Raw genomic sequence first — 13724 nt, 5'->3', positions numbered from 1 at the left:
TATCTCTTTGTAATTCTCCAGTATTCTGGCACCTGCCCCAGTCCAGGGAAGACTGAAAGAATACGGCCAGTGCCCCTGTAATTTCTACCCTCACTTCCCATGACATGATGGAGCGTTCCTTTCCATTACTAATTAATGGTCCGCAGAGATTGGGAATAAAAAGCACCTAAATGACCATGACCTTTACTGTTGCCGACCACCCATCATCATCCGACACAATTTCAACCTTCCTCCTTCCCAGTGGTAAGGTCCACAGCCTTCCCAAGTATTTTTTTTCCTCCCATCTTCGCTTCTGATTTTAAAAACATGGACTTCCATTGGAAGCAGTCCTTGCTAATGGGCGAAGTATTCCCGTGGGCCTCCAGTGTAAAGCTTCTGGCCTAAAGGATGTTACCATTATATTACAAAACTTCCTAATTTTCGTAACTATTAATAACACAGGAACAATCCGTTCAAGGAAACAGAAGTGAAAGCGTCTAGGCACCATGGGAGTTCTCTTCATTTAATGCTCTTATTTCCAAAAACATTCATTAAAGTGTAATTTTACTTAGACGATTAACAGAACTGTTCCTCTTTGAACAATATCCGCACAGGGTAAGGACACCGCGCAGGTGAAGTGCACGGCCCAGAGCAGTGTGTTCTAGGATTTGTAGTTCGATATCTGCCGCTTAATTAGATTTGAGACTGAAGAGGAACTACAACACCCAGGAGTCAATGCGCTTACACCATGCCAGGTCACGTGTTCCGGCGTGTTGCGTAGGACCAAAGCTGTGGGTGAGGGATTACGCAAAGGTGGAAATCGAACAAAATTTGATTTAAGGCTAGAACAAACAGGCAACTCAATATAATTTCAGATGAAAATGTCTGAATTAACTGTGCCTACATCACTGGGGACGGTGCCTGCTGGTCAGGCTGAGGGGAAGAAGCCTTTGAAACCATGCTGTGCATGTCCTGAGACCAAGAAAGTCAGGGATGCCTGGTAATGGGAAACTTTTTCGATCTCTATTTATATCTTTACATCGTTGTCGTTGTGAGTCGGTCCTGAGTTCGCGCACTTTCTGGGTACATGCCCTTAGGTCTGGTTTGAAACCGCAGCTGAATAAATCGTGCTCCTGCCTGATCATTCATGCCCCCAATGATATTTGATCCAGCTAATCATCTCAGTGATAAATTGTATTAATGAGCGCGATGGCGTCTGTTAGAAGGCGTAGGAAATGTCTGTTTTTGTAGTGGCACGCTTTGAAGCTTATCGCTGAAGTGTGGACGGCTCGAGTCTGAGCAACAACTTCCCAATTATGTCCTCATCAACTTCACAGCGAGATTATCACATTAACCATTACTTCTGCGTATTACGCGCCGTTTACGTGATGCTCCTGGATTTCCCATTGTATCGCTTGTCAGGTTAAACGAAGGAGTATATGTCGAGGGCTAGGTCTTTAGGGAACAAATTGAACATTTTCAACAAAATAAGTTTATCTCCCCACTACACGTGCAGTTAGGCCTATGTGTTTTATTCAAGACACCGAGTTTGAGGTTAAGAAAAATACTTAGACGAGGTGAGCGAGTGAGGTGGTAGGAAGAGAGGTGAATTAGTATCTGGTGAGAAAGAAAGAGAATGTCTAAAATAGGCCTGTTAAAGTGCCAAACTAGTTTAGTGTCTTGGGAGCCAAAGCCCATAATGACTTATTGGAGTTGGGAAGTTGTGTTGGACCACTGGAGTCATGGTCAAGATGAGGATGTGAGACTAAACGACCTGGCCCTAAGTGAAGATTTTCTGTCGGGATGTGTGTGTCCCAGGATCCAAGTTCAATGAAAAGGACTGAAATGATCAGTATATGATTGCAACTGAGGGAGCTTTTTTTCAATATCAGAAATCATTTCTAAGGCTATTGTGTGACCTTCCTGGTGATGTCCATCTGGAGGGGCAGTGGCATCCTGGTAATGCAATTGAACCAGGAACTCAGAACCCCAGGCTGATGTTCTGGGTTTATGGGTTCCAACTCTTGTCAATGGTGAAATTTGGAAGCAAGGAAAGAGATTGCTGGGACCCTTGCTGAAATATTTGTATCATTGATAACCACAGGTGGGGTGCCACAAGACTAGAGGTTGGCTAATGTTGTGCCACTATTTAAGAACGGTGGTAAGGAAATGCCAGGGAACTTTAGACCAGTGAGCCTGACATCAGTGATGGGCAAGTTGTTGGGGGAAGGGGGGAGGAGAGTCCTGAGGGACAGGATTTTACATGTATTGGAAAGGCAAGGACTGACTACGAATAGTCAACATGGCTTTGTGTGTGGGAAATCATGTCTCGTTAATTTGATTGAGTTTTTTGAAGAAATAACAAAGAGAATTGATGGGGGCAGAGTGGTGAAGGTGATCTATATGGACTTCAGTAAAGCGTTTGACAAGGTTGCTCATGGTAGACTGGTTAGCAAGGTTAAATCACGTGGAATACTGAGGGAGCTAGCGATCTGGATACAGATCTGGCTCAAAGGTAGAAGACATAAGGTGGCGGTGGAGGGTTGTTTTTCAGACTGGAGGCCTGTGACCAGTGGTGCGATACAAAGATCAGTACTGGGTCCACTGCTTTTCATCATTTATATAAATGATTTGGATGTGAACATAGGAGGTATGCTTAGTAAGTTTGCAGATGACACCAAAATTGATATGGAGGTGCTGGTGTTGGACTGGGGTGGACAAGGTCAAAAATCACATGACATCGGGTTATAGTCCAACAGGTTTATTTGAAAACACTAGCTTTCGGAGCTCTGTTCCTTCCTCAGGTGTAGTGTGGAAGAGGAGGTATACCGACACAGAATTTGTAAGCAGAAAGGCAGAATTGCTCGTCACTTCCTGTTAAATTTTAAATCTACTAGAAAGGAGACGCATGTTTCTATTGATTAAAATGTAAATCCCAGAATTTCTTTCAAGTCATTGCCCAGAGATAATTGAAGGTTTTATCAGTGTATACAATATACAAGAGGTGACATCTCCGATCAGACAATGCGTTTTAGGTGCGAGGCCTTAATTAGAAATTTGTCTGTGTTTTAACCTAGAGTCAGGCTTTTTCTTAAAACAAAATAGAATGTATCTGCAAATATAGATGAGATAAGAGAAATTTTTTATTTATAATGCATACCCAAGAGGATTTTGGATGGTCTATCATTGAGTATATTTGAGGCTGGGATAGGCTTTAGACAGTCTGCAGGACTGTGTAGTTGAAGCCCAGGATCAGCCATGTATTGTATTAAATGGCAGAGCAGGCTTGATGGATTGTATGATCAACTCCTATTCCTTACCCTTGTGTACTTGCGTAAAAGTGCTTTGAATATCCTGTGGCGGAAAAAAGCAAAGGCTTAAAATTTTTCAGAATTTACTCGGTTGGTTGTTGGCATTTGCTCTGTGGTAGTATTCCTGACTGAGTCAGAAAGTTGTGCATTTACGTGCTATTCTGGAGATATCAACTACAGTGCAGGTTTGAGTATTTTGGATGGACATTTAAACTGAGGCACTGTCTGCTTTTTCAGATGGAGTATACAATCTAAGGCTCTATCCTGTACAGTAGTTATCTCTGAACTCGTGTCACCAAAACACGAAGTGGCCAATATCACACTATCCACAAATTGTTATGAAGTGGGAAACTCAGTAGCTCATGACCATATTTCAAAAATTTTCATTGGCCAGATTGCACTTTGGGTTCCTGGTCCATGAAGTCTGCTATATTAACACACTCTATTCTATTCTTTCTTGTGTTATTCTCTTTTACTACAGGTAAACGTATTGCTGTGGGTTGTATATACATTTGGATTTTACATTCTACCAAATGTATTTTCTGAGCAAACTTTACATGACTGTCTTTGAGTTGTTGGCTAGATGGCTGGTTTGCAATACAGTGATGCCAGTAGCTTGGGTTCAGTTCCAGTTCTAGCACCAACTGAGGTTGCTATTGAAGGTCTCACCTCCTTAATCTCTCCCCTTACCTGAGGCATGGTGACCCTCAGGTTAACTCTCCACCAGTCATCTCTCTAATAAGAGAGAGCTGTCCAATGGCCCAGAGACTATGGCAAATTTCCCTTTTACTGTTTTGTTAAAAGAAAGGTCTGTATTTTCGTAATGACCTGCATGGTCCCACAATATGCAAAAGCACTTTGAATCCAATTATGTCCTTTATAATTATAGATAGTGTTGTAACAAAAGAAGCAGAGCACTCCCTTTGCACACAGCAAGCTCTCACAAACAGTAATGCAGTAATGACTGAATAATTTGTGTTTGTAATGTCAAATAAGGAATAACTCTTCGCCAGGACACCAGAAATATAATGTCTTTGGTCTGTGAAATAGTGCAGAGAGACAATTTGTATCCATCTGATAGAGCTGAGAAGATCTTGGTTTAAGGTCTCATTTGAAAAATGGCACCAATGGTAGTACAGCACTTCAGTCCTACATTGGAGTTCCAGCCTCAAATTCAATCTATACAACATAGTAGTATTAAATTTAGTGTTTTGTAATTCATTCTTGGACACCATTACATTATGTACATGTATGTTTTAGTCATTCACAAAAAGTAGGTATTCCTATATCAGCTGAGGTTACCATGGAAGACTCTCCTCTTCAAACTGCCCTTTATCTGAGGCATTGTGATCCTCAGGTTAAATCATCACCAGTTGACTGTAATGAGAGATCAGGACAATGGCAACTTTACTTTATTGCTGGTATGGTAAGCATTTATTGCTCATCTTTAATTGTCCAATAGATTATGGTAAGATGCATTCTTGAAAGGCTGTAATCTGTATGTTGGCGACGCTCCCACAGTTCTGTTAGATAGAGAGCTAGTGGATTTGATTCAGTGATAATGAAGGAACATTTTATATTTTTAAGTCAGGATGGTGTGTCAATTGGAGATAGTGGTGCTCCCATGCATCTACTGCCTGTGTTGTCCTCCTTTATAGGTTTGAGAGTTGCTGCTGTGCATTTTATAAATGGTGCCAAGATGTTTTGGTTGCTGAGTTAGTAACTGTTTAAAGTCGTGAATTTGGTGTCAAACATATGGGCTACTTTGTCCTGGATATTGCCAAGCTTTTTGAGTGTTGTTGAAGCTGCATCATCCAGTTAAGTAGAGAGTAGTCTGACTTGTAAATAGTTGTCAGGCTTATAGCAGTCAAAACATTATTCATAAATCACAGAATTCCATATCTTTAACCTGCTCATATAGCCACAGTATTTGTATGGCTGAGTCAGTTGTACTTCTGAATGGTACCCTAATCAGTGATATTGTAACAGTGATATTTAATGGTTAAGCCATTAAACTATTTTTAAATCGTCATTGTCTTAAACTTGTGTAATGCAAATATTACTTCTCATTTATGAACCTTAAGCTAAATGTATCCACATATAAAATGCATTTGCTGAGAAGTTGCAAATGAAACTCGAAATTGTGTAATCATTAACAAAAATCTTTACTTCTTCTGTTCTACGGAGGAAGTCTTAAAGCAGCTGAAGATAGTTTGCCCTAGGTCATTGTTCTGATGAATTCTTGGGTCTGAGATTAATTTCAATCTCTTGAGACCTATTAATTTCAACATTATTGGGTTCCTTGATGTCAGTCACTCAAATGTTTCCTGATGTCAAGGTCAGTCTTCTTGCCCCACCTCTGAAATTTAGCTGTTTTGTCCTTGTTTGAGTCTAAGCTGTAATGAGGTCTAAAACTGACATTGGTGGAACCTCTGAGATTGGTGAGCAAGTTCACTGTCACTTGATAACACTATTAATGACACTTTTTACCACTTTGCACATGACTGATAAAGACTGGGGTAGTTAGTTGACCAGATTAGATTTGTACTGCTTTTTGTTAACAGGATATAGCTTGGCAATGTTACATTATTTGTATGTTTGTTTGTCACTAATTTTATTTTTTCTAGTTATCAATAAAACAGATGTGTTCAGTTTTTTTTTGTTTCACCATCAAGGCTTCTTCAAGGAAATTGTTTTAAACTCCAACTGCCACTGAATTCAAAATGACGGTGTACAAAAGCCAATCAAGAGCCACTCTATAACTCACCCAGTTCAGTTCTACGAAAGGATATGAAAATCTGCCATATTATGAATTACATGAATCTGCTTAATATCTTATGGAAAATTCTTTTCTTTTTTTGTGGACATCTTCTCCCCCCTTCAGAATAGTCTATTAGTTTTTATCATGTTTTTCCCTCTGTTGCTAAAGTCTCTAACCTAGGGCATATTCATAGAGACTAATATGCCCATGATGTCACCAAAGTAAATTTTGACCAAGATAAAACCTGAAGCCCAAATTATGTGCATCATAATCTGTACATCTTGTTTTACATCTGGAGGAACCCTTGAGAAGAATACAGCAGTAATGATATTCTTAATTGGGTGCTTTGATTCTGCTTCCTCTATTGTCCTGGTTAAGTTTCATTGTTAAAATCTGAGTTTTATTTTCAATTATCTGTAGGAAAGTGTATTGAAATTAAATAATTGTACAGTGTTACAGCTGGATCTATTAGGATTTTTTTTTAGTAAATCCTCCCAAAAAGAGGCAGAAAAGGAGACTGAATTAAAGCTTCTCCATTTTGTGGTTTCTGTATTCAGCATTTAAACAATACCTTCCAGTTCCAGTAAGACTAAATCTAGAAGTGTTTGTTGTCAAGAGTAATTATGTGAAATAATTTCTCAAATAAAGAGTTAATTTTTAGAAGATCTTGATTCCATTCTGAAATGCAAATCTATCAAAAGCAGATTGGCTAGTTTTGGAATCTGAGAAATGAGGACTGTTTATCAACTTTGAATATTTGGTATTGAAAGCAGTGGAGGGATGATTTTGCTCAGTTGGCTGGACAGCTGGTTTGCAATGCAGAGTGACGCTGACAGCACGAGTTCAATTCCTGCACTGGCTGAGGTTACCATGAATGAATTTCCTTCTCAACCTCTCCCCTTTCCTCAGTTTAAACCACCACTCGTCTCTCTAGTGAGAGAGCAGCCTTGTGGTCTGGTAAGACTAGCAACTTTACTTCAGTAAAAGCAGTAAGTTTGTTGTTCATAGTGGAGATTTTATGTTTTATAATTTGAGCCAACTTACTTAACATTTGTTTTGTTTGCAGTATAATTGAGAAAGGGGAGGAGAACTGCAAAGACCTGATTGAAGCTCATAAAGAGTGTATGAGAGCATTGGGATTTAAGATTTGATGAGGCACTGTCTTTGGAAGAGTGTGGTGAGTATTAATTATCTTTTTAGCACCTTTTTACTAAGTTTTATTTTCCTTAACTCTGTAATTTAGAGATTTCTATGAATATTTAATAAAAATTGTATGCATTTGAGAATATGGGCATCCTGTTGTTATCACATTTTGGTTTAGTGTGCCATTAACCTTTTCATGAAATGATACAAGTTTAATTTAATAAGTTGAAATATTCAATAAAGATCAGTTCTTGTTATTTTAAAATTTAAATACCATTCCCCTTCCCATGTCGTTTTGTTTAAAAGCTTGATTGATTATTAATGATCTCTTAGTTATGGATCTCACAAGAGGCAATTATTCTGTCTAGGCTACTTAAAATAAACTGACTGTTCGACCTTGTCTTGTATCAGTGTGTATCCAAGCAGTTCTTTTCGGATTCAGCTAAATGTAGTTAAGAGAAGGCTCGACAACTGCAACTTGCTTAAATATGAACATTTTTTGAGTAATAATAAAAAATGAAAAAGAGAAGAAGAAAACAATAAGCCTCACGCCCTTCTATCCATCGGGGACCCCTCGATCAATGGCTGGTCTGGAGGCTGAGGTTGTTCCTGGTACTGTTTGCGATCCCAGTCCGAGGCGAAGTCCAATGACTTGGAGCAAAACTCTTTCTCTTATACAGTGTAACAAACAATTACAGAAAAACACGTTGATTGTGCCGTCTTCAGCACATACAGGAATGTTTACAGGACTCATTCAAGGTTATGCAGCTGTCGAATATCATCGCATTTAGCCCTTCAGCCCATCCTATACAATCTACCCTGATGGTATTTGATATCATATGTTACAACTGCGAATGCAGATGCAAATCAGCGACAGCTGCATAAGAATGTATAATAAGAGTATGTATCCTACACTAGAAGATTAAAACTACAATGAAAATAGCCATCACCAATGTGGACATTATAACAAAAGGGTGTATCATCAAATTAATGATCGCAGTGGCCTTCGGGGACAAAATCTTAAATATATATCCCACCCTGATGTATTGTCAAGTCCATGATGGAACCAGCAGTTGTGCCACCTGACAGGTGACCAGAATATCGTCTACGTTTTTTACCAGTCAATCTGTTTACATAATTTGCTCTAACATTCAGTATAATCCAGATTCAGGTTCTTTCGTTTGTGTTTTTTTTTAATCCTCCAGTTCCCTATCCACAGATTACTTCAACTAATAGCAGTAAAATAACATCATACATGCACTCAAAATTTCTCCAGCTCTCTTCATCTGTATCCGCCTTGAGGATACTTCTTCAATATGATTCCCTCCTTGCCAATTTTGAATGATTGTATCATTGAGTGGTAACTACCTCCATATGCAGGTATCTCCTTTGAGCTACAATACAGATGGTATCAAACAATACAGCTCTAACATCCATCAGGCTTTACCTTCAGTGTATGCTTCCCGCCTCTTTTTTTCCGGGTTTCCCTTACCACAACTCCAACACCACCTGAGTCTTAGTTCAGCCTTCTTTCACATACACTAACCATCTTAACACCTTACAATTTCACCTACTGGTTTAATCACTGGAGTGCGTGGATCATACAAACGCTCAATATGGGGTATTTGTATGTCATCGAATGGGTTCTTTCACTCAGTCTACTATTATACCTCCCAGAGTCCATATTCTTTCATTTCTGTAACATTTTGACATAATTGCCAATCGCACTTTTTTATTTTGATTGTAATTTTTCTACATCCCTTTCACAAATACTAATTTCATTATTTTAAAGTCAGTTTCTCTATGGATTTTGTGTCAGTGTCTTATTGTCTAATCTGTGTTTTCGTGCTCTTCCATGCCACACTAATCCTTTTGTCAAGTAGTTGTACGTGTCTGAGACCTGTTCTTCAGTGCATGTTTTTGTGTTGTCTCATGTTTGTTATCTCTGAAGTAACATTCACTTTCCACACTGATGTCAGTATCGCAAGACCATGTCATGCATTCTTGACTCCCACATGATCTTATTAAGTGATCTATGAGGTTTTACTTATCACTCCACGTATGGTCCCGAAGTCTCGGGTAGTGGCTCGATCACCAGTTCAATCTTTCTTCAAAAGAAAGGCAAGGACACAAACATCACCAAGAGAAAGCAATCAGTTTGGTACTCTCATCTAAACTTCCTTTTGAATAAAATGCATTTTAATCTCAATTTGCCATTTCAACTCCATTATTCTAATTTTTTTGTCCTCTGCCACCAGCCTGCACCTTTAATTTCTTTGTCTCATCTAATTTTGCAATTTTACCACCATATCTAATTCCAGAGATTTGTAGTCCATGGAACATAATCTTATAATATTTTAAAACAGAAGTCAAACATTCCTTTGATTCAAGTACAACATACTTTGTTTGTTCTTTCTCTAAGATGACCCACATTTCTTTTAAAAGTTAGTTGATAACTTATTCTAGATATCTGATATCTCTATGTAAATTTGTCCAAATTTAATATTATGTTTACTCCCTCAAAGTTACTAACCATTTTTGTATGCATTGAAACCATTGAGACTGTGTACGTGCGCTTTATCATTTCCCAGAATTCCTTTAAATTTTTAGATAACTATTCCATTTAAATTTTTGGAAGTTTTTGGAAGTACATGCTGGCCAGAAAATGAAATTCCAATCATGGTTAATTTTTGGAATTCAAATGTACCCAAGTCCAAACACAACACGGAGCCAATTCCAAAAAGTAAATTTTTACCAAGCTTTACAAACCAAATCTTTGAATCAACATTTTGCAGATTTTTGCTTTACACAATCATTGGTTTCTTAAAAGGACATAACATTAACTGTACATATCCCACGCTGATACAGGCACACAACACACTTTCAAATCGCCATGCATTTCCAAAATGCAAACTAACTTCACAGTATCCCCAGCTCTTGAGCTGCAGAGAACAAAAACACAAATTGTACAAGGTGACATTTAGCAACTAACAAACAAAGGTGCATTCAAACCAGACCACAAAGAGTTAACACTTCTACAAGGTTCAAGTGCATTTGCACAGCGCAGAAACCTGGCCTCCAGTTCTCTCTCTCTCTCTCTCTCTCTCTCTCTCTCTCTCTCTCTCTCTCTGGTTATGACTGACCCCCTCCCCCCCACCTCCATCCTTTAGGGGGTCCTAATTGTGCTACCATATTAGTTACAGACATGAATTCAAAGTCTGCCACATTCCACCCTGGAATACGGAAGGTCTCCAGAGCTTCAGGTTGCTTTTCCCTTCTCTTGCACTTTGCCTGAATCACATCCTTGTCACCAAAAATGTCTTGGATCAACGAGTGTATCCAAGCAGTTCTTTTTGGATCCAGTTAAGTGTAGTTAACAGATGGTTAGACAACAGCAATTTGCTTAAATACGAACATGTATTGAGTAATAGTAAAGACGAAGAAAGAAAGGACCATTTATTAAGTAAATAAAAAGAGAGGAAGAAAACAGTAAGCCTTGTGCCCTTCTGCTGTCGAGTATCATCAACAGGTTTTGCCCTTCAACCCATCCTGAATAGACTTTTTATGTCATTGAGGTGAGTAACAATAAGAAAAAGAAACTTGATCTTTTAGAACCAGAGCAGTTCTTTGCAGTAGTTACTTTTCAACCCTGTGGCTGCCACCTACATCCATTGTATGTTGATTTATTTTTTTCTATAAACCAGACCAGGACCTTATTTATCATCTGAGTATGCTAACAATTTTCCAATACGTCCATAAGTTTTAAAAATGCATTACATCTTTAACATTTGTGATTCTACCATTCCTGGCACTCATTTACTTAAATCCAGTAAAGGCAGAGAAATGTTCCACTGCAGCTGGAACTTTTTTGATTCTACAGAACAATTGTTTTCAGCAATCCTCCCCATTTTTTGTTACCAGGTGCTTTGGTACATTGACCCGACCAGTTTAAATGGAGTTCAATACTTCCAGGGATTTTGGGATACTTTGTTGTAGATATGATTTTTTTTGTGATTTATAGTTATTTATTTTTGCATTACACAGGTTTTGTGTCTTGGATTAAATTAATGTATGCTGTGCTGTCTGAAGTTGAATGAAGATGAGTTGTATGTGGATATATTGCTACAGAAAATAACTCTCATCAAAAGCTGGAACTAAATACTCGACTTCTGTGAGATATATTAAAAATCAATCAGATTACCAATATTGTTTCTGCCATTTCTTGTCCACAGTTATATAAAATAAGATCTATTTAAATTTGTTTGATTTATCCTTCAATAAAAGTTTGAAAATTCCACTTTGATCCTACTTCATTTTGTATAGGATTGGCAAAACTGCTATTCACCATTGTACTGTGTTTTCAAGTTGCCCTCTAAATCAATGTCATTAGCTTGTATTACAAAGTTCAAGGGCTGTATATTGTAGTACAGAAACTGGTAATGGATATTAATAAATTAGATATTTACACTGCAGGAGAGAAATTTCAATGTATTTGCTACATTATTAAGAAAACCCTAAAAGCTTCTGAAACCCACTGCATTAGTTCTAGAGTTTAAGTCTTCCTTTCCTTGCCTTGAAATTTTATCATTGCTATGGATTCTGCCTGCTATTCCATTATTTACACACCAACTGTGTACTTTCTAATAGAATAGAGCAGGATATGAATTTGATTGTTTTATTTTCCTTTAAAAATGTAATGGTGGAAACAGTCTAGCATATTTTATATTCACCTCCAGTACAATAGCAAAGTTAGTAAGAGTTGACTTTGTACCAATTACAGGCGGTGCCTTTTATAAGGAGGAGAATATCTCCAGATAAATTAACACTAAAGTACAAACTTCCAGTTCGAATACAGCAATAATGCAAATTGTATAAATGCAATATTTTTACAGCTAGGTAGTTTATGTTATCGAAAGGGAAAAAGAAAGTTGCGGAAAATGGGAAAGAGCTGAGAATAGGACCAATTTGGATTGATCTTCAAAAGACCCAGTACAAACTCAATAGAATGAATTCCTACAAGGTTTACCATGCTGTTTTTCTAAGTTGTTTTGTTTTGGCATGCTATTTAATGCTTGTCTCAAAGTAAAATGCTTTTTAAAAACTCTTTAAAGGAACATGTGAGTTGCTGGTTAGACCAGAATTTATTGCCCATTCCTATTTTGAATGTTAAAAGTTCATTCATTCATGGGATGTGGGTTTCACTGGCTAGGCCAGCAGTTCTTGTCTGGAAGCCCTTGAGAAGGTGGTGATGAACTGTCTTCAAGAGTTGCTGCAGCCCATTTGCTGTAAGAAGTCTATTAAATGGTCTCCTTTTAAAATAAAAGTTCTTTTGGGTCTGGGAGAAAAGTGTCCATAAGTGAAAGGATTGTTTCTAAATTTGTTGCAACCAACCAAGCAGATGGGTGTATATAACAAAGAAGAATCACTTCACTTCTCATCCAGGAACGAATGTTCTCTCTAAGCTGATTGGTGTGCTGACACATTGACTTTTGGTTTCTCTAGCTGTTATGCATACAGACCTGCGAGGTCCATGCAGTGACTAGAGAAGTCAGAGGGAACCTAGTGAGAGCTTAATGATTTGAGGTATCCAGTCTGGAATTGTAACGAACTGGGAAACCTCAATGAGATCTGGGTCATACCAAGTTGGGGTATTTTGCCACAGGTGAAACAAATGAATTCTAGTTAGTAAACTGACACTTTGAAATTAATTTTAAAGAGGAAAACTGCAAAGGGCTTTCTTGAGTTTGTATTGCTACTGTATAGAAATGACTGCCTTCAGTGCCAGCAAATTCCAAGCAAAATTAGGGAAAGTTACTTTCGAGAATTTAAATGTTCTGTTTGTCAAATAGCTAAGAGTTATTGAGGTACTTGGGATCAGAATTTCACACACAAGCCAGATAATCTGAAATTTTAGAAAACGTGGCCAATGCATTTAGAGGTAGAAACTGAGAACAATGAAACAAAGTAGAAGTTGAGATTGTAATTAGAGCACCAGAAATTAGACTTTCAACAAAAAGAGATGGAACAAGATAGGGAGGAAAGAGCAAGGAGAGAACAGAGTTTCAGGAAAATTGTGAGAAAAGGAGTTTGAATGAAGACAGTTTAAGCTGAATAGCAGGAATCACACTATTTTATGAAGACATTATTGGCTCAGACTTGTGTTTGGAGGCAACTTTGCTCATTTAATTTCTAAGTTTGAGGAGGTAGAGGTAGAGAAAGCTTCTGTCTTCAGACCAGGTGGCAAAACCATTAAAGTGACCAATCAAGCTTTACTCCCTATTACTGCAGCGTAAGTGGATGAGATTCACTCTTGTGTGAGGAAAGTGCCATTGATTACAAGGTAGTAAAAAGAGCTTCCTTAAGTGTGCACCAGTTATTATCAGAGGCATGTCATCAAAAACTTTGTTCTCTCAAGAAGTGGCCTGACTAAACATGACTGGAATTTGAAAGGTTTAAGCAGCTTGCTTTTGACCAGTGAGTATGGCACTTCAGGCACTTAAAAAAACTCCATGAACTAATTTTCCTTGAAC

General features: G+C 38.1%; 1 protein-coding gene across 1 annotated transcript; it reads left to right on the top strand.

Annotated features, from left to right (window-relative positions):
• Positions 1-724: 724 nt before the first annotated feature.
• Positions 725-11491, top strand: LOC109930458 (cytochrome c oxidase copper chaperone). The gene is made up of 3 exons (XM_020529942.2): positions 725-979; positions 7118-7228; positions 11239-11491. Exons 1-2 carry the CDS (start codon positions 855-857, stop codon positions 7200-7202), a joined length of 210 nt encoding a protein of 69 aa, XP_020385531.1. The 5' UTR covers positions 725-854; the 3' UTR covers positions 7203-7228; positions 11239-11491.
• Positions 11492-13724: the final 2233 nt, after the last annotated feature.

The sequence above is a fragment of the Rhincodon typus genome, unplaced genomic scaffold (assembly GCF_021869965.1).
Source record: "Rhincodon typus isolate 14 unplaced genomic scaffold, sRhiTyp1.1 hic_rhity00001942, whole genome shotgun sequence".
NCBI classification, from domain to species: Eukaryota; Metazoa; Chordata; class Chondrichthyes; order Orectolobiformes; family Rhincodontidae; genus Rhincodon; species Rhincodon typus.
This window is presented reverse-complemented; position numbering and strand designations above follow the sequence as displayed.

Bases quoted from the DNA above. Each gene is read 5' to 3' on its own strand.
- LOC109930458 (XM_020529942.2), top strand. From the start codon at position 855: ATGAAAATGTCTGAATTAACTGTGCCTACATCACTGGGGACGGTGCCT. The intron at 980-7,117 runs GTAATGGGAAAC...TTTTGTTTGCAG, and splicing joins AAGAAAGTCAGGGATGCCTG to TATAATTGAGAAAGGGGAGG.